We start from the raw sequence: 22,554 nt of genomic DNA, 5'->3' as shown, positions 1-22,554 counted from the left end.
TTCTGTCCCTGGATGAAGTTCTTCAACACTCTGAGACCTAAGATTGGTCTCCACCCACCCTTCTTTTTGGGAACTAGAGAGTACTTGGAGTAGAACCCCTTTCCTCTGCTGGCTCAAATGGCTCCTATGTGAAGAAGGGATTGAATTTCTTGTCTCAGAAGACATTTATGAGATGGGTCCCTGAAAAGGGATAGGGAAAGGGAGTAGGAATGGAGATTAAATTGATGGGAGTAGCCCGAAGTTAAGAACTCCAACACCATCTGTTCCCAAGAGCTTTGAAAATGGGAGAGACGATTCCCGAAGGGTTGGGCAGGGGGAGGTTAGAACACCACAGCCATAGATCTGAGGGATAGGGTGGTTCCCAACCCATGACCAAGGCATTAAAATGGATGCTTGCCTGCTAAGCAGGGCTGTGATGTTGTCATGGCAGAGGTTAAGCTCTTCTCTTTTGAAACCTAGGTTTTTTCTTAGGTGATTCTGATGATCAATGGTAAACTAGGAACTGAATGGGGTGAGACCTCTGTACTCATAGATTCATAGACTTTAAGATCAGAAGAAACCATCATGATCATCTGGTCTGACCTGCAAATTGCAGGCCACAGAACCTCACTCCCACTCCTGTGATAGACCCCGAACCTCTGAGTGAGTTACTGAAGTCCTCAAATCATGATTTAAAGACTTCAAGTTACAGAGAATCCACCATTTACACTAGTTTAAACCTGCAAGTGGCACATTCCCCATGCTGCAGAGGAAGGTGACCCCCCCCCCCCCGGGTCTCTGCCAATCTGACCCAGGGGAAAATTCCTTCCCGATCCCAAATATTGCGATCAGTTAGACCCTGAGCATGTGGGCAAGACCCACCAGCCAGACACCTCAGAGTCCTCCCAATCTAGTGTCCCATCTCTGGCCATTGGTGATATTTGCTGCTAGCAATTGCAGATCGGCTACCTGCCATTGTAGGCAGTCTTATCATACCATCCCCTCCATAAATTTATCAAGCTGAGTTTTGAAGCCAGTTAGGTTTTTTGCCCCCACTGCTCCCCTTGGAAAGCTGTTCCAGAACTTCACTCCTCTGATGGTTAGAAACATTCACCTAATTTCAAGCCTAAACTTGTTGATGGTCAGTTCATAACCATTTGTTCTTCTGTCCACATTAATGCTTAACTTAAATAGCTTCTCTCCCTCCCTGATATTTATCCCTCTGATGTATTTATAGAGAGCAATCATATCTCCCCTCAGACTTCTTTTAGCAGGGGGCGGCAACCTTTCAGAAGTGGTGTGCCGAGTCTTCATTTATTCACTCTAATTTAAGGTTTCGCGTGTCAATAATACATTTTAATGTTTTTAGAAGGTCTCTTTCTATAAGTCTATAATATATAACTAAACTATTGTTGTATGTAAAGTAAATAAGGTTTTTAAAATGTTTAAGAAGCTTCATTTAAAATTAAATTAAAATGCAGAGCCCCCGGACCAGTGGCCAGGACCCGGGCAGCGTGAGTGCCACTGAAAATCAGCTCGCGTGCCGCCTTCGGCGCACGTGCCATAGGTTGCCTACCCCTGAGTTAGACTCTTCTTGTAAGGCAAGTTTTCCATTCCTCGGCTCATCCTAGTAACCCTTCTCTGCACCTGTTCCAGTTTGAATTCATCTTTCTTGAACATGGGAGACCAGAACTGCACACAGCATTCCAGATGAGGTCTCACTAGTGCCCTGCATAATGGTACTTACACTTCCCTGTCTCTACTGGAAATACCTCGCCTGATGTATCCTAGGACTGCATTGGCTTTTTTCACAGCTGGATCATATTGGGGGCTCATAGTCATCATGTGATCAATCAATACACCCAGGTCTTTCTCCTCCTCTGTCACTTCCAACTGATAGGTCCTCACATTATAGCAAAAATTCTTTTTGTTAGTCCCTAAATGTATGACCTTGCACTTTGCACTATTAAATTTCATCCCATTTCTATTACTCCATTTTACAAGGTTGTCCAGATCTTCTTGTATGACACTCCAGTCCTGCTCCGTATTGGTAATACTTCCCAACTTTGTGTCATCCACAAATTTTATTAGCACACTCCCATTTTTTGTGCCAAGATCAGTAAAAAAAAAAAAAAAAAAAAAAAGTTAAATAAGATTGGTCCCAAGACCGATCCCTGAGGTACTCAACTAGTAACCTCCCTCCAGCCTGACAGTTCACCTTTCAGTATGACCCACTGTAGTCTCCCCTTTAACCAGTTCCTTATCCACCTTTCAAATCTCATATTAATCCCCATCTTCTCCTATTTAACTAATCATTTCCCATGTGGAACTGTATCAAATGCCTTACTGAAATCCAGGTAGATTAGATCTACTGCATTTCCTTTGTCTAAAAAATCTCAAAGAAGAAGATTAGTTGGTCTGGCACGATCTACCTTTTGTAAAACCATGTTGTATTTTATCCCAATTATCGTTAACCTTTATGTCCTTAACTACTTTCTCATTCAAAATTTGTTCCAAGACCTTGCATACAACTGAGGTCAAACTAACAGGCCTGTAGTTTCTCGGTTCACTTTTTTTCCTTTTCTTAAAAATAGGAACTTTATTAGCAATTCTCCAGTCATAAAATATGACCCCCGAATTTACAGATTCATTAAAAATCCTTGCTATTGGGCTTGCAATTTCATGTGCCAATTCCTTTAATATTCTTGGATGGAAATTATCTGGGCCCACTTATTTCATCCCATTAGGCTGTTTGAGTTTGACTTCTACCTCAGATGTGGTAATTTCTACCTCCATAGCCTCGTTCCCATTAGCCACCCTGCCACTACCCCTTCATTAGTCTTATTAAGAATTGAGGCAAAGTATTTCTTTAGGTGTTGGGTCATCCCTAGATTATCTTTAATCTCCACCCCATCCTCAGTGTTTAGTGGTCCCACTTCTTCTTTCCTTGTTTTCTTTTTATTTATATAGCTATAGAACCTTTTACTATTGGTTTTAATTCCCTTTGCAAGGTCCAATTCTGCGTGGCTTTTGGTAGTTCTCACTTTATCCTTACACTTTCTGACCTCCAAAACGTAATTTTCCTTGCTGATGCCTCCCATCTTCCATTCCTTGTAGGCTTTCTGCTTTCTCTTAATCACCTGAGATGTTTGCTCATCCAGCTTGGTCTGCAACCCTTCTCTATGAATTTTTCCCCTTGCTTGGGATGCAGGCTTCAGATAGTTTCTGCAACTTTAACTTAAAGTAATTCCAAACCTCCAACACATTCACAGCTTTGAGTTCTTCAGTCCAGTCCACTTTCCTAACTTATTCCCTTAATTTTTTATAGTTAGCCCTTTTGAAATCAAGGACCCTACTCCCAGATCTTTTTTTGTTTAGCCTTCCATTTAGTTTAAACTGAATTAGCTCACAATCACTTGAACCAAGGTTGTCCCTTACAATCAGTTCTTCTATGAGGTCCTCAATACTCATCCCAAATCTAAAATGACATCACCTCTTGTTGGTTCAGCAACTATTTGATGAAGAAATCTGTCAGCTATCACATGCAGGAAAATCTAGGCCCTACTATTATTAGCAGCACTTGTCCTCCAATCTATATCTGGGAAGTTAATCCTGTAATCACACAATCTCCAGTAGTATTTATTTCATTAAAAACATTAAAGAGGTTTCTATCCATATCCAAATCGGATCCTGGGGGTCTGTAGCACACCCCAAGCACTAGCTTTCTTCCCTAAAGTGATTTTGGCCCAAACAGACTCGGTCTCATCCATTCCATAACTTCTAATTTCTTTACAGTCTACCTCATCATTAAAGCTGTGACCTGCTGAATTTTTTTTTATTTGCATGATGTACATACTGACAGAGCAGAGGGTAGCTCTTGAATCCTTCAAAGAATGTAAGCACTTGTCAGCTGACTTGGTGAACAGCTTCAAATAATTATAATATAATGTGAGATTTTTAGTGGTGCTCTGGACCTCTCTCAGGATCGCTGATGATTACAATCAAAATGCATGGTGCATAACCATCACTGTAGATATAGAGTGAGCCATCGTGTCAGCTGCACCAGGGAGGCTTGTAATTATGTCCTAGCTAGCAACTTTACCTCTGTGTTTGCTCTCACTGTTCTTAAGGTAGCTGGTCAATGAAGGCATTTCACTTCCCAAAATTGGTGTAATTATGTTTCATGAATTGGTAACTCTAAATTGTAACAGATGGATGTAGATGAATAACTTTTGCCGCTGAACAAGAGTAATCGTCGCTGATCATTGTCATGTGAAATGGATCTAAAGGGGTGTTGCCTGTTCCCCTCATTCACAGAACCACTAGTGAGTTTGGGACTGGGTGCATGAACATGAACTCAGAACACTTAGCAGGAACTTAATACTTCTTATCTGGCCTGGTGGGGATATAGTAGCAAATTGTTTTAGGCAATGGAGGAAGCAGTATGGAAAATGTCTATTAGTTTCTGCTAGGTGTCATGGATCTCTTCCAAAGGAATTTAGAGGGAATCAGCAATTCTTTTAATGAGTTCCTGGAATTGCTTGAAGTCATCTGCATACACAGAAGAAGAGGCATGATAGCCTCCTCAGGTGAGGAGAAAGAGCTGTTGGTCTGAGACCTAAGCTTCTTATTCAACCCTCTTCTCCCCTTCTCCTCAGAGGATTCCTCCTGAGGAGAGGACTGAAGTGGAGGGTCTGAAGGAATGGAAGGTTTTCTTCTCGGATGCTCCTTGAGAGTGTAACTGGAGGCCCTAGAGAACTGCTCCCTATCGGCTGCCCACAGATAAACACGATCACTGGGGAGGGGACTCAGTGCTCCTCTTTTTCAAAGGTTTAGAGGTACCTTGTGAGAAGACCTTCTGGACGAGCGAATGGCAGTAGCTGAAGTCGATGGCACACTCTGCATATCAGAGCCCCAGTGCACAGAGGGATGTCATAGCCTGGGTCTGACGAAGCCTGCAAGGAGCACTCCATGAGGAGTAGTCTGACTTCAATCTCCCTGTTCTTTCTTGACCTACTCTCAAAGTCAACACAGACTGTACACCTGGAAAGGATGTGGGTGTCCTGAAGGCAGCAAAAGCAGCTAGGATGCCATCATTAATAGGGATAGCACTGGCAAGTTAGGCAGGGATTAAACCCAAGAGATCTTGGCATATCCTGAGAAAATAAACAAACAGAACTTCTACAGCGAGAAGTCCCCTCAGAAGCGGGGTGGGGAATGAGGCAGTCTCACAATCGGGGCAGCAGGTTTGTATAAATTTTGGTGGTGACCAGAACGGGTCCAAGTCCCACCCCTCACATGTCTGCCTTGTAAGCTGATACATATTTTTTAAAATAATGTAAAAATGTGAGGGCTCTGGGGTGGGGCTGGGGATGAGGGGTTTGGGGTATGGGAGGGGCTCAGGCAAAGGGTTGGGGTGCCGGGGTGAGGGCTTTGGGGTAGGGCCGAGGATGAGGGGTTCATGGTGCAGGAGGGGGCTCAGGGCTGGGGCAGAGGGTTGGGGTGTGGGGGAGTGAAGGTTCTGGCTGGGGGTGCAGGATGTGGGGTGGGGCCGGGGATGAGGAGTTTGAAGTGCAGGCAGGCTGCCCCCAGCTGGGGCCAGAGAGGACTCCGCCCAGCCCTCTCTCCCCCGGCAGCACACTCACCTTGCACCACTGTCACTGCACATGCTCCTAAGGCCCCTCTGAGGTCCAGGAAGCCCTCTCACCTCCCCTGTGGTGGGTGCGGGGAGGGGGCTGCCATCACATGTGCGCCTCCTCCCCTGATGCTGCCCCTCATTGTAGCCTCACTGGGGGTGGGGGATGGGGCTGCCCCTTGCCCAGCGTGGGGCAGGAGCAGTGACTGTGGACAGGGGGGCCCTCTGTGCTGGAGGAGGGTCCCACCGGAAAAGGGAAGGGACCGTCCGTCTGAGGCGAAAGGGTAGGGTCAGGGTCAGCTTGGGTCAGCCTGCCCTGGCACTCGTGGTTGGGAGGCGCTAGGACCCTGTGGCGGCAATTGATGCCAGGAGCCAGAAGAGCGGAGTGCAGCTCAAAGCTGCAGGGGGCAGCCGCCTGCTGCCCAGGGTGCAGGCAGGGACTCTCGGAGGAGGCGCGTGGGGGCAGCAGGCAGGCCAGGGGAGAGCCTCGGCCCTGAACATTGGTGGAGCTGGGCCCCCGGGCCCTGAATATTGCTGGAGCACAGGCACCACGGGCCCATATAACTTGCTGCCCCTGCTCACAATAAAGAACCCCCAACTAAGTTATAGTATTTTGTAACTGATACAAACTGTTAAACTAACTATTAAACTGTAACAACGCTAAATATTTACAAAAGAGCTAAAATTAAACTAAGGCACTGCAAGTTGTGCTTGGGCTCAGGCCAAGGGCAGTTGAGAAGGAACTGAAAGTGGTTCATCTGACACTGCCTTATATACCCTTAGGACAGGAGTTTAGCTAGGGCACATATGTGAACTGAACAGGCACTGCTCCCAAAGGTGCATGGAGGCCATGCACACTGGAAGTAGAGCACTCAAAGGGACATTACTCGACAAACGAATAAATGGGTTCCCAGGAACAATTTATAACCCCTGAATACAGCCTCCCTCACTGAAGAAGGTGAAGGCAGAGTGGGGTTAGCATGGTTGTGTTGGTGATAGGTTCTCCTGAGCAGCCTTAACTAGTTTTCAACCTAGTATTTTGCTGTGTGGAATATAGAAAGAACTAGGCTCAGCCTTTCAGAAAGAAGCAAGATCTAAATCTTTGTCCTCAATGCAGCGTTAGTGAATATGTGTTATAGGGATCCTACCCTGGGCTAGGCCCTCACTAACCTCCTGCAGTCTCTCTTCAGAACTGGAGTCTCTGGAGAGGCTATAGGAACACAAATATTTTAGAATATATACTCTTCTTATATTAAGCCAAGAAAATTACATACTTGCAAAAAGTTGCTTTTCCTCATCTCCGTTAGGGTGATTTTCCCAGACCAGGATCTATTGACCATGTAGAATATTCTCTGTATAACCTACAAAAAGCAAACAAATAAATAGTTATCTTAAAGACATGCACTGCCTAAAGTACACCAGTTTGTAAATCTGAAGTGAATTTATTCATTTGGTTTAAATGATTAAAAGAAATTTTTAATTTACAATTTTGATTTACACGACAATGGACAACCCTCAGATATCCACCCCAAATGTATCACCAACTCATCCACTTCATCCTCACCCATAACAATTTTACATTCAACAACAAACTCTTTGTCCAAACCATGGGAACAGCCTTGGATTCTAGGGACGGCTCCCCAAAATGCCATCTTCTTCATGGGCCACCTTGAAAAAGAATTTCTGGACAAATGCACCAAAAAAACAGTGATATACCTGAGATACATTGATGATATTTTCATCTTCTGGACAGACGACTTAAACTTCCTCACAGATCTCCACCACAACTTCAACAATCACCCCTTGTCCATTCAACTCTCTCTGGAACACTCTGACACTAGCATCAATTTTATGGACACCACAATCAGCTTCAACAATGGAACCCTACAGACAACTATATACAAGAAACCCACAGATTATCGCACCTATCTTCATAGATCCAATAACCACCCCAAACACACCAAGAAATCTGTTATCTACAGCCAGGCACTCAGATACCACAGATTATGCTCCAAGGAGAAAGTCTGGGATGTACACCTTAATATACTCAAAACAACCTTCAAACAAGGACACTTACTCAGAGAACCTGCTTTAATACAGAAATAAATCCCCTCTGACCATGCACCCCTATTCATCACCTACCACCCCACACCGGAACTCATAAGGGGTATCATCAAACAACTACAAAGCATACTGGATGGGAACCACATACTGAAATAATTTTTTCCTGAACCCCCTCTTCTGGCCTTCTAACAATCACCCAACCTCTCCAAGCTCATCATCAGAAGCAAGCTCCCAACAGGCCTTTTGATAATAAACTGCTGATGCACAGCAAGCAGGGATGCCCAAATGAAAAGCATAATTCTGGGTACACATATCATACGTTAACAATGGACGTAGCAGAGACAGATTATCTGGCTGGATGTGGCATAGGCCATTGGTCATGTGTTTATGTCATTCAGTCCCCACTCTGACCTCTAGTAATCTGGAGGATGAATGACATGGAGGAGGACAGAAATACCTGTTAAGTGAGCGCAAACAAGAGGTAGTACTTAGATAGTATGATGCTGAGGTCATGTAAACACCTATCCTAGTCTCACTCCCTTCAGCATGAAATAGTCATTTTACTAAAACTTCACATGGTGATGAGGATAAATGCCAAAATGTGATTAACAGGACAAGGCCAAGCTTAATAACAGTAGAAACAAGAGCAAAGAGAGACAACTAATAAGTCTGTTCCTAGAAGTTATAGAAGATTACTATTGTGTACAAACCTATTGAACAGGATGGACGAGCTGTTCCAAGTATTCTCTGGTCCTACCAAGACAAACAGCTCAAACCAATAGTAGATGGGGGGGCTCTCTAACCCAGCCAAACATTGGGTCTTTACTGAACAAGAAAATGATAGCAGTGTCAATGGTGCTAGGTTCCCATGGCATAATAAAAAATCATGCCCTCCAGAAATGTATACACATCCTTCAGCAAAGGCTACTCTATGGGTTTGGGATAGAACTAGAGATAAAATAAGATGTTTTACTTAGCAGATAATCCAAATTTTAACCCAAATCACAAACCGAAGAGGTTTAAAGATTGGGGGAGCCATGGAATACATATGGGTGGCCAGATCCTCAGTAAAGAAACTTTTTTAACTTATTTGGAAATAAAAAACTAGCTTTAATTGGCCCACCCTCCTATGTACCAATACCTTCAAGTTAGGCATTATGTTTCTTAACTTTTTGGAAAAGGTGTTTTAAGATAACTTTAGGAGGAGTGATGGAATCTGGGCAATCAGAAAACAAAAAAAATAGTTAATTTATATCAATCTTTGCAAACAACTTTCCTAAAAATAAAAAAAAAAAGGGTCCATATATGACACACTGGGAAAGGAGTTGGATACACAAATGACCTTAGAAAAATGGGATTTAATCTGGAAAAGAGGACCAGCAACCTCAATCTGTAGCATGATAAAAAAAAAGTTTATTTAAGATACTGCTTCAATGGTATCTCACACCAGTGAGGTTAAGAAAGAGAGAAAGAGAGATTGAATAGGGAGAAATGTTGGAGAAATTGTAGTGAAAGAGGAGTGTGATGGGTAAAACCCCATTCTAGGCAGGAAAGGGCTAAAGTCCACTTAGGCACAGTCACTCCACCTAAATGGTAATTATATAATTACTTGTCAGCTACAGCGGGTGCGACTAAAGAAGGATCAGATGATAACACAACAGACATTTGGGCCTTATAAACAGACTGAGAGAGAGGTCATTCTGGGGCAAGAAGCTATAAGGACCAGACAGGCCCATTATCCTGTCTTCTGACAGCAGCAAGTGCCAGACGCTTCTGAAGGAATGAACAGAATAGGGTAATTTTGAGTGATCCATCCCCTGTCGTCCAGTTCCAGCTTCTGGCAGTTGGAGGTTTAGGGACTCCTGGGGCATTCGGTTGCGAACCTGAACATCTAATTGCCATTGATGGACCTATCCTTTAAGAATTTATCTCATTCTTTTTTTAACCCAGTTGTACTTTTGGCCTTCACATCATCCCCCGACAATGAGTTCCATAGGTTGACCGCATTGTGTGAAGAAATACTTCCTTATATTTATTTTAAACCGGTTGCCTTTTAATTTCAGCAGGTGATCCCTAGTATTTGTGTTACATAAATGGTTAACACCACTTCCTCATTCACATTCTCCACACCATTCATGATTTTATAGACCTCTGCCATTTTGTTTCCAAATCACCCAGTTTGGTGAGATTCCTTTGTATCTGTTCACAGTCAGCTTTGGCCTTTACTATTTTGAGTAATTTTGTATCATCTGCAAATTTTCTGTTAAAACTGTTGGTGAGGCATGATTTCTCTTTACAAAAGTAGTGTTGACTCTTCCCCAACATACTGGGTTTATCTATGTGGCCGTGCCTATGCATCTATGTATTTATCTGTTATCCAGATCCTGTGCTCCACTTAGGACTAAATCAAGAATTGGCTCTCCCTTTGTAGGTTCCAGGACTAGCTGCTCCAAGCCACAGTCATTTATGATGTCTAGAAATTTTATCTCTTCATCCCTCCCTGAGTCATCCCACCCATTCAATAGGAAGTCAGTAAACCCCTCATTATTATTGCGTTTTGTGCCTTTATAGCCTTTCTAATCTCTCTGAGTGTTTCACAATCACCATCTTGGCCAGGAGGTTGGTAGTACATTCCTACTGCTATACTCTATTATTCAAGCATGGAATTTCTATCCATAGAGATCTAGGCCTGGTCTACACTAGGAGTTTATGTCGAATTTAGCAGCGTTAAATTGAATTAACCCTGCACCAGTCCACACAACAAAGCTATTTAGTTCGACATAGAGGTCTCTTACATTCGACTTCTGTACTCCTCCCCAACGAGGGGAGTAGAGCTAAATTCGAAATGGCCATGTCGAATTAGGGTAGGTGTGGATGGAAATCGACGCTAATAGCTCCGGGAGCTATCCCACAGTGCACCACTCTGTTGACGCTCTGGACAGCAGTCCGAGCTCGGATGCTCTGACCAGCCACACAGGAAAAGCCCCGGGAAAATTTGAATTCCTTTTCCTGTCTGGGCAGTTTGAATCTCATTTCCTGTTTGGACATCGTGGCGAGCTCAGTAGCACTGGCAACGATGCAGAGCTCTCCAGCAGAGATGGCCATGCAATCTCAGAATAGAAAGAGGGCCCCAGCATGGACTGATCGGGAAGTCTTGGATCTGATCGCTGTGTGGGGCGATGAGTCCGTGCTTTCCGAGCTGCGATCGAAAAGACAGAATGCAAAGATCTACGAGAAGATCTCAAAAGCCATGACAGAGAGAGGATACAGCCGGGATGCAACGCAGTGCCGCGTGAAAATCAAGGAGCTGAGACAAGGCTACCAGAAGTCCAAAGAGGCAAACGGACGCTCCGGATCCCAGCCCCAGACATGCCGTTTCTACGAGGCACTGCATTCCATTTTAGGTGCGGCCGCCACCACTACCCCACCACTGACCGTGGACTCTGAGGATGGGATATTGTCGACGGCCGGTTCCTCGGAGATGTTAGCGGACGGGGAAGATGAGGAAGGAGATGAGGAGGACGAGGCAGTCGACAGCGCTTACAACGCTGATTTCTCCGACAGCCAGGATCTCTTCATCACCCTCACAGAGATCCCCTACCAACCGTCCCCAGGCGTTAACCCGGAGCCAGAATCAGGGGAAGGATCAGTCGGTAAGTGTTTAAAACATGTAAACATTTATTTTGAACAGAACAGGAATATTAACAATATTAACAATGGGTTTTTCATGATTAGTTTGCCCTAGGCGCTTAACGTTTTAGTCCTTGGCAGTGCAGCTACTGGAAAAGAAGGTCTATATATCCGGGGACAGAGCTAAAATCCTCATGGGACATCTCCACAAAGCTCTCCTGGAGGTAATTGGAAAGCCTTTGCATGAGGTTCCTGGGGAGAGCGGCCTTATTAGGTCCTCCGTGGTAGGAAACTTTTCCACGCCAGGCTATCATCAAGTACTCCGGGATCATTGCCTTGCAGAGCATGGCGGCATATGGCCCTGGTTTTTGCTGGCTTTCACACAGCATGCGGTCTTTCTCTGTCCCAGAAATCCTCAGCAGAGTGATGTCGCTCATGGTGACCTGCTTTGAATTAGGGGAATGTTACTGTTGGGACTGCTTGCCTGCTCCTTTACAGAACTGTACGCGGTGGAGGTGGGAGAGGGCCAGCATACAGGGATCTTTCCCGGGGATAGCCGCGAGGGGGTGGGACAGGGGCAGAGTTCATGCTTGCTGGATTGCCGGCAGCAGGAACTGGCCAACGCTAGGAGCATTGCTTTGAACGTGAAAGGAGGGCACTGCTATAATTTAAGTTTTAAGCAGCCAAAAGTCTACGGCTTACCATGTCAGCCTGCTACCCGAATTCCGCTGTCCTGCCCCGCTTGTCTGATCTCCAGTGCAAGACCCCAGGCACTGAATGCGAAGGCCGAAAATTCGACCTTGTCCTGACTGCGCATGTGATAGGTGCTGTGCATGGTCTTCTTCACAGAGAAAGACTATGTTCATTGTTCACAAAAAATTATCTTTGTGAGGAATTCACTCCCTTTTTCCCATCCCACAGCTGCGACTGTCTCCCGACCTACACTGGCATCCCCCTCCCAGAGGCTGGCGCAGATTAGGCGGAGAAAGAAAAGGACATGGGACGACATGTTCTCAGAACTTATGGGCTGCTCCCGAGCCGAGGCGGCCCAGCAGACCCAGTGGAGGGAGAACATGTCCCAAATCCATCGATCACACATTGAACGGGAGGAGAGGTGGCGTCAGGAAGACCAGCAGGTGACTCAAACGCTGCTTGGACTAATGAGGGAGCAAACAGACACGCTCCGGCGCCTTGTGGATGTTCTGCAGGACCGGAGGCAGGAGGACAGAGCCCCGCTGCAGTCTATCTCTAACCGCCCTCCCCCGCCACAAAATCCCATACCCCCCTCACCCAAAGTCCCAAGAAGGAGGGGCGGCAGGGGCCGTGAACACTGTCACTCCACCCCTGCAGACTGCTCAAGTAACAGAAGGCTCTCATTCCCCAAAATTTGATAAGTCCTTTCCTTCCCACCTCACCCAAGCCCCCGGCCCAGTTTCATCCCCTGTTTAGTTGCTAATAAAAAATACATTTCTTTTAATTACTGTTTCCATCATGTTCTTTTAGAGGACAGTGTGTTTGAAGGGGGGGAAGAGGATTGGTAATTGGACAGGACAGTCACCTTTACCAGGATACAGACATGTTCAGCAGCAGGTCACACACACATTGCAGTCACTAGGCACCCTGGTCAGTCTGGGAGGTGGTTTTTATGTTCTGTGTGTGGGGGGGCTATGTGAGTTTGTGGCGGGGAAGGGCGGTTACAGATCTTATGCAGCGGTCCTTATCCTGGATCACAGAGCCACGCAGCAGCGTCCTCCCCCGCCACAAAGTGACATAGCTCCCACACACAGAGTCCCGAAAAGGAGGGGTGGCAGGCTCCGTTGAAACAACCAGTCCAGCACTGCGGACCGCTCTAGGAGCAGGAGCCTGTCATTCCTCGAGTTTATAAGCGTTCTTTCCATCACTACGCCCGCTCCCCACCACAGTCTGCGTCCCAGTTTCAACCCTTTACCGCGAAACCCGTAATAAAGAAAACGGTGTTCATTAACAAAGTTCCATGTATTTTATTTTTAAACGTGTGTTGGAAGGGGGGAAACGGGGGGAACGGGGTATGTAGCTGCAGAGGATAGTCAACATAAACTGGGTAAAGAAACGGGGGCAGGTTCAGCTTCTCTTTAAACAAAGTTAATAGTCACAGGTTACCCTGCTCACTGAGGAACCTAGCTTTCAAAGCCTCCCGGATGCACAGCGCATCCCGCTGGGCTCTTCTAATCACACGGCTGTCTGGCTGGGTGTAATCAGCAGCCAGGCTATTTGCCTCAACCTCCCACCCCGCCATAAAGGTCTCCCCCTTGCTCTCACAGAGATTGTGGAGCACACAGCAAGCTGCAATAACAATGGGGATATTGGTTTCGCTGAGATCAGAGCGAGTCAGTAAGCTTCTCCATCTCCCCTTGAGACGTCCAAAAGCACACTCCACCACCATTCTGCACTTGCTGAGACGGTAGTTGAAGAGTTCTTTTTCAGTGTCCAGGGCGCATGTATAGGGCTTCATGAGCCAGGGCATTAGCGGGTAGGCTGGGTCCCCGAGGATCACTATAGGCATCTCCACATCCCCAACAGTTATTTTGTGGTCCGGGAAGTAAATACCTTCCTGCAGCCGTCTAAACAGACCAGAGTTCCTGAAAACACGAGCGTCATGAACCTTGCCCGGCCATCCGACGTTGATGTTTGTAAAATGTCCCCTATGGTCCACCAGTGCTTGCAGCACCATTGAAAAGTAGCCCTTTCGGTTAATGTACTGGCTGGCCTGGTGGTCCGGTCCCAGGATAGGGATGTGAGTTCCATCTATAGCCCCACAGCAGTTTGAGAATCCCATCGCGGCGAAGCCATCTATGATGACCTGCACGTTTCCAAGGGTCACTACCTTTGACAGCAGTAGCTCAACGATTGCGTTGGCTACTTGCATCACAGCAACCCCCATGGTAGATTTGCCCACGCCAAAGTGGTTCGCGACTGACCGGTAGCTGTCTGGCGTTGCAAGCTTCCAGAGGGCTATGGCCACTCGCTTCTGGACAGTCAGGGCTGCTCGCATCCGGGTGTCCTTGCGCTTCAGGGCAGGGGACAGCAGCTCACAAAGTTCCAGGAAAATTCCCTTCCGCATCCGAAAGTTTCGCAGCCACTGTGATTCATCCCAGACCTGCAGCACTATGCGGTCCCACCAGTCCGTGCTTGTTTCCCGGGCCCAGAATCGCCATTCCACAGCATCAACGTGACCCATTGCCATCATGATGTTCACGGCGCGGGGTCCCGTGCTTTGCGAGAGGTCTGTGCCACTCTCAGACTTCATGTCCTCACCGTGATGCCGTAACCTCCTCGCCCGATTTCTCAGCATCTGCCTCTGGAAAAGGTGGACAATAAGGCACGAGGTGTTGACAACGGCCATAACTGCAGCGATGGTCGCAGCGGGCTTCATGCTCGCAGTGCCGTGGCGTCCGCGCTGTCACTCACCAGAAAAGCGCGTGAAATGAAATGATTGCCCGCCAGCGCTTTCAGGGAGGGAGGGCGGGAGTGACGGTTGGATGACGACAGTTACCCAAAACTACCCTCGACACATTTTTTTCCCCAGCAGGCATTGGGGGCTCGACCCAGAATTCCAATGGGCAGCGGGGACTGCGGGAACTGTGGGATAGCTGCCCACAGTGCACCGCTTCCAATGTCGATGCTTGCCCCGTTAGTGTGGACTCACAAAGTCAAATTACTGCCCTTAGTGTGGATACACACGTTCGACTTTGTAATATCGATTCCACATATTCGATTTAAGTAAAATCGAACTACTCTTGTAGTGTACACATACCCCTAGTGTACACCTTGATTCATATAAGATTTTGACTTCACTGTGCCTTTTTTCAGACAGAGTTTCATCCCCATCAGCGTGACCTACTCTGTCATTCCTTTATGTTTTGTATCCTGTGTGACGGAATATACCCCTGGATTCACATTCTACAAACTACTGTAAAAATCTTTGTACAAAATACACCTTCTAAGATATCATTTGGAAACTGATAATTTGCTGGTCAATATTGTCCTGATAAAATATGTGTGGCAACATTGTATGTGAAGTTATAAGATTGCCCTGTATCATGTTATTAACACATGTTCCAAAACTCACAGCCTGCCTAGGCAGAAGTCTGCAAACAGGTCTGTTGTAAACAAAGGAATATGTGCTTGCCTTAATTTGCATTTAAGCAGTAAACAGAGTCATCAGCCAGGAAGGGAAAACAAAGGAAGTTCAAATAGGTGAAAAAAACCCAGCAGAGAACATCCTTCCACATAGACACTTTGTCTCTCAGCTGGAAATATTTTTCAAGGGCGGGGGGGACGAGGGACTGAAACTATCAAAACGATGGACAAACACCCCAAAGCACACACAACCCTCTCTCCCCCTGCCCATCGCATTCACTGCACCTGAAAAAACAAAAGAAACAGCCACTGGACTCTGGGAGAGGGGTCCTGACCTGAAGAGTTTCGTCAATAATTTTGCTGGAAGCACATGTTAAGAAACTTTGCTTGAATCTAATATAGTCTGTTAAGTGAAGCACTAGAAAGCATTTTATCTTTATTTTTCTTGCAACCATTTCTGACTTTTATACCTCATTACTTGTACTTACTTAAAATCTCTCTCTTTGTAGTTAATAAACATATTATTTTATCTAATCCAGTGTTTTCAAGCTGAAGTATCTGGGTAACTCCATTTAAGGTAATAAAATGGTATATTATTCCCTCAAAGGAATAATGGATTTAATATATTTGGACTGGGGAGGGCTGGGAAGTACAAGACATACATTTCTGGGGGAAAATCTGGGACTGGGAATGCATTGGGGTCACCCTGCAGTGTAACCAAGGTTGGTGACAGCCAGGGTGTGACTAGCAGGCTGCAGTTACACAAACACACCTGGGGATGACCTGCATGCTGGTGGCTAGTTGTGAACAGTCCAGGTTGAAAGCTACAGCAGCAAGGCATTGCAAGGTACCCCAGGTTACAGGGCAGGGGTGACACAGCCTCCGGCTGGTCAGTATGTCACAGCCTGCTATTACCATGTCCCATTGATTATCCTCATTCCACTAAGTTTCTGCAATGCCTATTATATCAATATCCTCATTTACTGCCAGGCACTCTAGTTCACCCATCTTAGTATTTAGACTTCTAGTATTTGTATATAAGCAATTGTACTTTTTGTCAATATTCAGTTTCTTGCCTTCATGTGTTATATTAATTGGGGCTCTTTTACATTTGACTGTTTCTCACTAGTGCAGAGCTGTACTTTACCAGCTTCTTTCCTTTCCTCTTTACTAGGATACAGAGTTCCCCCTTTAATAACTTAATCCTTAAGGGTTGTGTCCACACAAACCATGTGCTCCGCCACACCTGTCGGCTTTCTCCTAGCCCTTAATTTAAAACATTCTCTACCTTTCTAATTTCACACACAAGCAATCTGATTTCATTTTGGTTTAGGTGGAGCCCATCCTTCTTGTATAGGCTTCTCCTTTTCCAAAAGTTTCCCCAGTTCCTAATAAACCTAAAACCCTCCTCCCTACGCTATCATCTCATTCACGCACGTAGCCCCTGCAGGTCTGCCTGCCCTTCTGGCCCTGGGCTTTCTATTCCTGGCTCTGCCACGTGTCTGCTGGATGACTTTGGGCATGAGGTACTAGGCCAAAGAGCGTGGGAATTACTCTGTGGTCCACAGGTTAGGGCACCATATGGGAGACCCAGAGTCTAGGTCCCTTGCTCCAGTCACTCTAAGTATTTATATGAGGTGGAACAGCTTCAACAGGACAGACTGAAAGAGGCACCTGCCTCCACATTAAAATATCCCATAGCTCAGGGGTTAGAGGACTCCTCTGAGAGGTGAGAGACCCCTGTTCAAATCCTTTCACCCCTGTGGCGGGGGGGGGAACTGAACCCAGGTCTCACCCATCTGACTGCTCTAACTGCTGGGCTAAAAGTTCCCCCCACCCACTCTTGTTGTGTAGAGTGATGCACAGTACAACCAGTGGCTGGAAGTTAAGGCTAGACAAATTCAAAATGGAAATAATATGCACATTTTTAAGACTGATGGTGATCAGTCATTGGCCCAGCTCACCAAGAGATGCAATGGACTTTCCATCACTTGAAATATTTAAATCAAGAAGGGATGTCTTTGTAAAGTTATATTCCAGCTCAAATACAAGATGCTGTGTTTGATGCAGGAATTACTGGGTGCTCCTGACAGACACTGTCATCCTGGTCTACATTTTCACTAGTAACAGTGACACTGACCCTCGCTTCCAGTTTGCAAAGCAGCTCTAAACATAAGGTTTTATTAACTACCATAGGGTTTCCTAGTCTGTCTCGCATGCTTGGATTGCACCAGTTCACCTTACAGAAAGGGCCATTATTATACCTGCCAACTCTACAGGGTTTCAGACTATAGGTCTCAGTCGCACCAGCAATCTACAGTTATTGGCTGCCTTCTCCATTCCCTGACCTGTTGGGCAGCCAATGAAAGCCACTGAAATATGCCACCAATCAGCATATGTAGCAGCCAGCACTGCATTCCTCCCCGCCCTCACCCCGGCTAAAGAGGAACATCTTCTTCATGCTCCCTCTCTTCCCCCACTGTAAAAGTGAGGGATATGGAGGGAAAGTATGAAAGACTGGGATTTCTCTCCATTTCCATTCTCTCTCCTTCCCTCAGTCACTCTAGATTTATTCAAATCTGCAGTTTACCCATTTCTGCTTTGAAGGATAGGGGCCCATGTGCGTTACACTGCAAACTTCCTCTCCTTCCTTTGGTCCAGATTATAAAACCAATCAGGAGCAGGGGGTGCACATGAGTGGGGCCTGACCTGCAGTGCAGCTCGAAGCATTTGGGCCCTGGCCCCACTCCCCGTTCTTACTGTGCAGTCACTCCCAGGAGCATCCCTGCCATCAGGTCCCTCAGAGAGGGCTTCAGTAGCAAAACTGCCCTTGCACTCCCAGGTTAGGAATGCTGTGAACTGCTGCCAGGACTAATCCTGCTGTAAACACCTCTGAGGAGCTTTTGGTTTCTTGCTGATCCTGAAAGCCACACCTCTTCCTATTGTCTCCTGGGCCCAGTTTTCTGCAGCACTGCGGATTATCAGCTTTGAACTTTGTATGCAAATTCTGTAATGAGAGGCCATTGCCTGGGTCCCTCCCCATGCCCCAGGCCTCTGCATAAGACCCAGCTCTAGCTCTAGGACACTGGCAGGGCAGTTCCAGCCCCTCTCCCCACCCTTTCCCTGGAACAACTCACACAACTCCACTTCTGGAAAAACAAAGTTTTATTAAGGCAGTTGGGCTTCCCTCCCTGCATTCTCCCCTTCACATCACCAGAACTGCTCAGTTTTTTCCATCCACACCTGGCAGCACCTCATAACCCAACGCATTTTTCAACAGACAGTATATTTTGCCAGTAGGGTCTTTTACTGGTGCTTCCTTGGCTTAGATTTTTGCTATCACTGCAGAGCACTAGCTCTGGGAGGATAAGCCACACTATGGAATGGTTTTACTGGTAAGTGATTCCCCATGTGATGTGCCACACCATCACTTCTGGACTTAGGGCTGGGGACCTGTTGAAAGAAATACAAAGAGTTTAGTATACCAACATCATACAATGGGTCGGAGATACTGATAGCTCAAATGCAGCGTATAGAATTCTATTGTATCTCTAATGGGGACAGAGGGAGGCAGGGGGCATTAAAAATGTGCATACACAGCTTAGTTATGCTAGACTTTAACTTACTCTAGGGGCATCTTCTCCTCACTGGTACCATATTCAGCAATGAACACAGCAGCTGCTGTCGACTTAGAGTCTGCATCTGCAATGCAAAAATAATATGTGGGTTCATGCACATGCAGTACGCACAGCATATTGTGTCTTTGAAGTGTATGTAGGGCACTCTACCTTGGAGGGATTGATGGGATCCAGGGTCTCAACAGCCAAGGACATGGCCATCTCCTTTGTTATTATCTCCTGATGGAAATAACGCGCTTCATAATACTAAAGGAAAAAAATCCAACTCAACAGCACATAAAAGGAGATGTAAAAACTGCATCAGTCTGTGCAAAGTTAAAACCAGCCTTACGCTGCTGAGTGAGGAAACCAGAATGTCCACTGCCTGCCTGCAAGGCGATCACAGCCCCTGAGCTGACCCTCCACATGGCTGGCCCTGCACAAGAGTCATCTGCACTGCTGGAATCACTGATTTATGGGAGTCTCGGCTCTGTCCCACCCAGCACTCCAGCCATGCCAACCAGCCCTGAGAGAGGGGAGCAACACAGCCTGCTGCAGTCTCCCCCGGCAATCAGAAGTGCACTGCCCCACTAAGCTCTGCCTCTGCAGTGCTGGGGCAGCTGCAGATTCAACCTCCCCCACCTGCCTTATGCAACATGAGGAGGATGGGGAAGATACAGCTGACTAGGGAGTCTCAGCTTCACCCCACTCAGCTTAGCCAAAAATAAAATCAGCGACTGGCCTCCTGGGACAGCAGCAGCCTGAAGTGGACTCTACTTCCTGCAGAACTGTGACCAAAGTGAGTCAAGTGCCTCAAGATGAAGTACAACAGAAGACAGAGGGGATATAGTGAAGGGGAGCAAAGAGCGGCACGCAGCACACATTAAGAGTGTGCTCACTAGCTAGAATAGCAGATAGTGAGCTGCAAAAGGAAAAGGTCCCTCTCTTTGCAGTAACATCTGGAAGAACTGAAGTTACTACAAGGTGAGTAACCCTTTCTCCTCCTTTGAGTGACTGTCCCTATGTGCAGTGCACTTCAGGTGATTCACAAGCCGTGCTTATTTAAAGGAGGTGGGTGCCTGGAGTCCTATGACACAAAGAGACTGCAGAGCTGCCCTGCCTAGAGAGGCATCAGAAGCAGCTGTTTGCACCAGTGCATCATGTCTAACACAGGTGTGAATGGAACTCCAAGTTGCTGCCCTGCTGGTGTCAGTAACAGGGATGTTACTCAGGGAAGTTTTCAAAGCGGCTTGAGCTCTAGTTGAGTGTGCTCTCACGCTGCCCTCAAGAGAGATGTTCATCTTGTAGCAAAGTAGGAAGTACCAAAAGATCCACTTCGGTGGTTTCTGGGAGGAGATGGCCTCTCCTTTCACAAGTTTTGTGAATGGTACAAAAAGTCTAGGAGACTTTCAAAACAGTTTTGCCCTCTGCAGGTAAAAGACAAGAACCCTACATACATCCAGTGAGTGCCACAACACCTCTGCCCTGCTAGAGTGAGGGTTAGGATAAAACACAGGTAATGTGAAAATCCAACACCACCTTAGGTATGAAATCTTTGTCCTTATGGAAAACTGAGGGTGGGGGGTGGAGGGGCTCAGCCATAAGCAGGGCCGGCTCCAGGGTTTTGGCCGCCCCAAGCAGCAAAAAAAAAAAAAAGCCGCGATTGCGATCTGCGGCAGCAATTCGGCGGGAGGTCCTTTGCTCCGAGGCGGAATGAGGGACCATCCGCCGAATTGCCGCCGAATAAACTGGACGTGCCGCCCCTCTCCAGAGTGGCCGCCCCAAGCACCTGCTTGACAAGCTGGTGCCTGGAGCCGGCCCTGGCCATAAGAGCACCTAGCTTCCTGACTCTTCTGGACAATGTAATAACAACCAAAAATGCTACCTTCATAGAGAGATGTACTAGAGAGCAGGATGCCAGGGGCTTGAACAGTGATTTAGTAAGGGTTGATAACACAAGGTTTGAATCCCAGGATGATACAGATTTTGCCATTGGATGGAAGACTTAAATCACACCCTTCATGAAACTCTTCGCTCTAATACATTGATGTGAAGCATAGACTCCCGAGAGGACCGTCTTCCTTGAGCAACCTGTCCTTTCATGTATGCTCCCCAACCTAAGGGACATGAATGTATTGTTCTAGTCTTTGTTGGAAGTGGAGAGTTTAACAGCACCCCCCACACATATCTTTCCTCTGTCCTCCCCATCAAGTAACAGAGACTACGACCCTTTGAGGAACCATGACTAGCAAGTTGAGACTGTGCTTGCACGGTATGTACACAGTCCACAATCAGACTTGTAGACATCAGAGATGAAGCCTTGTGAATGGGGTCATATAAAGTACTTGCGCAGGATCGTCTGGATGACCTGTGGCTCATTAGGATTTTCTGTATGAGTCCAATGATGCAGAGGAAGCAGTCGTCTGGTAAGTATGCCCCGGTGGTGGTAACATCCAGCCTTGCCCTGATAAATATCAAATGCGAGGGTTCTAGGGTGCACTTCTCCCAGTTCACCCTGAGGCCCACACTTTCAAGTAGATGTAGAAGCAGAGTGGTTGCTTTTTGTGTTTCCCGGTAAGATCATCCCAGTCGTCTAAGTAAGACCGTGTCTACACTAGCACTTATATCAGGAAAACTTTTGTCGCTCTCAGGGATGTGAAAAAAACACACCCCTAACCAAAAAAGACAGTTACCCTTTCTGTAACTGGTGTTCTTTGAGATGTGTTGCTCATGTCCATTCCACAATAGGTGTGCATGCTCGTCATGTGCACCGGTGCCGGAAGTTTTTCCCCTAGCAGTACCCGTAGGGGAGCGCCCCTAGCGACCCCTGGAGTGGTGCTGCTATGGTGCGGTATAAGGGGCGCTGCACACTCCCCCCACCCTCAGTTCCTTCTTGCCAGACAACTCCGACAGAGGGGAAGGAGGGCGGGATGTGGAATGGACATGAGCAACACATCTCGAAGAACACCAGTTACGGAAAAAGTAACTGTCTTTTCTTCTTTGGGTGATTGCTCATGTGCATTCCACAATAGGTGATTCCAAGCTATATCTGTTGGAGGTGGGTAGGAGTTCAAAGACACCTGGGACAGAGCACAGCCCTGCCGAACCTGGCGTCCTCCCTGGTTTGGGAGATGATTGCGTAATGCGAGGTGAATGTGTGAACCAATGACCATGTGGCAGCTCTACAAATGTCCTTGATGGGGACATGGGCCAGAAAGGCAGCCAACGAGACTTCCGCCCTAGTCGAGTGTGCCCTCACAATCGGTGGCTGGGGGACTCCCGTCAAGTTGTAACAGGTACGGATACACGAGGTGATCCAGTTGGAGAGCCACTGAGTGGAGATTGGCCGGCCTCTCATGCGTTCGGCTGAGGCGATGAACAGCTGCGAGGACTTCCTGAATGGTTTTGTATGCTCCAGGTAGAAAGCAGCGTGTGGAGGCAGCGCTCCTCACTGGTCGTGTGGGGTTTGGGACAGAGTACCGGGAGGAAAATGTCCTGACCCACGTGGTA

At 46.8% G+C, this 22,554-nt stretch overlaps 1 protein-coding gene across 1 annotated transcript in view; it reads right to left on the bottom strand.

Annotated features, from left to right (window-relative positions):
- The window catches only part of PPP2R3A (protein phosphatase 2 regulatory subunit B''alpha), a 169,733-nt gene that overhangs the window by 35,937 nt on the left and 111,242 nt on the right, over nt 1-22,554 (bottom strand). Inside the window, exon 7 of the mRNA XM_026649887.2 lies at nt 6,889-6,975. Within this exon, the coding sequence (XP_026505672.1) occupies nt 6,889-6,975 (87 nt within the window). The remainder of the gene's footprint in view (nt 1-6,888; nt 6,976-22,554) is intronic.

The sequence above is a fragment of the Terrapene carolina genome, unplaced genomic scaffold (genome assembly GCF_002925995.2).
Source record: "Terrapene carolina triunguis isolate 2854851 unplaced genomic scaffold, T_m_triunguis-2.0 Scaffold88, whole genome shotgun sequence".
Taxonomy (NCBI): domain Eukaryota; kingdom Metazoa; phylum Chordata; order Testudines; family Emydidae; genus Terrapene; species Terrapene triunguis.
Note: the sequence above shows the minus strand (reverse complement) of the source record. Positions and strands in the feature narration are given on the sequence as shown.